Here is a 2,343-nt window from a genome sequence, read left to right on the forward strand (position 1 = left end):
TAAACCCCCGCGTTTGCCGAAATGAAATGGGCAAACGCTTCAGGTTAGCAACATATGCTGCAGGAACAGCCATTGCTCATCCAATCATAGGTACTTCCGATTAGCTAAAACTAAGTTGAATTAATCTAAAACTTCGTCACCCACTGGTTAAAAGCGGGTATTTATACCCAGATTAGCCAAAATATGTGAAAAGCACAATACATACAGTTAGTATTAATAGTATATGAACACAAGCACCCTCCCCATGTGGCGACACAAGAGAACCCGCGTCGCACCCCAGCCATCGATTTGCATGCAATCACTGGATGATGTCTTCCGAATGGCCATGGTACCCTCCACCACCCACTCACTCGTCGATGCAGAAATACATGTACAGTACTGTTATCGGCCGAGCCTCTGTTCGACTCCCCGTGCCTGAGTGTGGGTAGCCGAATGTTGGTCACGAACGACATTTGAAGAGTGTGAAATATGCCCTGGATCGGAGCGGCATATGTTCCGAGCTGATGGTACACTGTATGATGCATGACTGGTAGAAAGAGTAGTGAAGTGATAGGAGGGAACTGACTTATGGACTGGATAATAAAGTTACTTTTGGATTTGTCATCGAGGTCACCGTTGTGAACACGGTAGTCGTCGGTTGCGAACACCGGCGCAAGACAACATACATTGAACCAATCCCCTAGCTAAATATAGAGGCGATAACGCTCGACGTACTAGTATTTCAAATGAAGGACCAAGAAACCCCAATGCCCCTGTATGATATTGACACGGTTACAGTGTAGTGGTGATCGAGGCCGCAAAAAAAATAGACAAAGCACCGCTCAACACACTAAGCTGCAAGTCCCATCCCGAGAACGTGGAAAGGAACAATGCAGTAGTTGAGGAACTCACGGACCACCAGGTCCAACAAGGGATACTACTGGCATCGCAGTCACGGCACGTAAGGCACGTCTTCATAATAGACAGTTGAAACTGGTGCGATTACGTGACCTCTGAGCGTCCACTTGGAAGAATAAATTGCCTATTGCGTTGAACGAAGTACGAGATTTAGAAGACATTCTATGCAAATCGAAAGAGACAAGCACGACCGCGTGGACGTTGTCGGGGGGCTACGTGGACATCGGAGCGAGGGGTGCTCGTCGAGAGCATTTACATTGTCATCCAAACATGGACATTTGAATGCTGTGAAAATTCTAGTCTGCACCGAATTGACTATGAGTCAGCGGCGATTTGCAAGCTGTCATGAGTAGAAGTAGTACTACTACAGTACTAGTAGGCTGATAGTAAACCAATCAGTGTACCGGCCGGGTACACTGTTATGCTGACCGACTGATACGAGTACTATTACTATCCGGTAAAATATTCCAACAATAGTAACGTTACTGACGATCTGCATCCCACGGAAATATATCTACATCCGGACAACGTAATGTGACAAAAACTCGGAGTCGTATCATCCGGATAATGTTTCATCTGGTTGACTTTGGGTTGGATCCGTATAATCGAATTAGTTCATTACATCTCGCATGTGTCTGCGCCCGAATGCGTCGTATTCCACGGCGGATCCACTAGAGGGCCAAACTGGCGTAACTATGAGATACATGTCTATGAAGGGTATATCACATGCTGCTGTATAGTTGCAAGCGGCAACTGTATTTGGGGACGACATTGAACACGATTTGGTGCTGGACTTCCTCAACCACCTTGACAGTCCCACGCGAATACAGACCAACGTGAACTTTGAAACCCAGGTATCTCTCACTCAAGTCTACGTCCGTGCGTCACTAAGCGAGATAGAACGGCATGACACCCCTGATCCTTGCATGTGTGTTGAATCTCCACCTGGATCGCCTCTTGGCCGAGCCGACGTTGGACATCAACTACAAGAACGCGGTACACCTACTTCCATGTCCATCCATCGCCTCATTCGCTTCATGCTGCATGGCCAGTTCAGCTACAGTGCGCTGATGGCCGCGTGCGAAGCCAACCAGCTCGGCGTCGTCAAGAAACTGCTGAGGCAGCCTGCGATCAATCGCAGTGACCTGAATCCGGTACCAAGTTTCAAGATTTAGTGACCAGATGATGATTTAGTGACAAATTGACTTAGGGATTCTGTCTGGCGTGCAAGGGTGGGCACCAGGCGCTCGTGGAATTTCTGCTGCAGTGCCCACAAGTCGACTTGAACTATGGCATGTCCAACGACGACGAGTTTGAGGTCCGATGCATGTTGTATTATACAGTATATTACATCGTAGAGTATATTAAATTGTACAGTAGATTGTAGTACACCGTACATTACATTGTACAGTATACTGCATTGTACAGTATATTGTATTGTACAGT

The 2,343-nt window shown here is 47.0% G+C and overlaps 1 protein-coding gene across 1 annotated transcript in view; it reads left to right on the forward strand.

The window, feature by feature from the left end:
* Positions 1–1,510: 1,510 nt before the first annotated feature.
* The window catches only part of H257_07740 (hypothetical protein), a gene marked incomplete at its 3' end in the record, with an annotated part of 5,609 nt that continues 4,776 nt past the window's right edge, over positions 1,511–2,343 (forward strand). The window contains exons 1-5 of the mRNA XM_009833370.1: positions 1,511–1,586; positions 1,638–1,751; positions 1,798–1,893; positions 1,950–2,051; positions 2,108–2,215. Coding sequence (XP_009831672.1) covers positions 1,527–1,586; positions 1,638–1,751; positions 1,798–1,893; positions 1,950–2,051; positions 2,108–2,215 — 480 coding nt within the window. The 5' untranslated portion in view covers positions 1,511–1,526. The remainder of the gene's footprint in view (positions 1,587–1,637; positions 1,752–1,797; positions 1,894–1,949; positions 2,052–2,107; positions 2,216–2,343) is intronic.

This window comes from Aphanomyces astaci (assembly GCF_000520075.1).
Source record: "Aphanomyces astaci strain APO3 unplaced genomic scaffold supercont1.16, whole genome shotgun sequence".
Classification (NCBI taxonomy): domain Eukaryota; phylum Oomycota; class Saprolegniomycetes; order Saprolegniales; family Verrucalvaceae; genus Aphanomyces; species Aphanomyces astaci.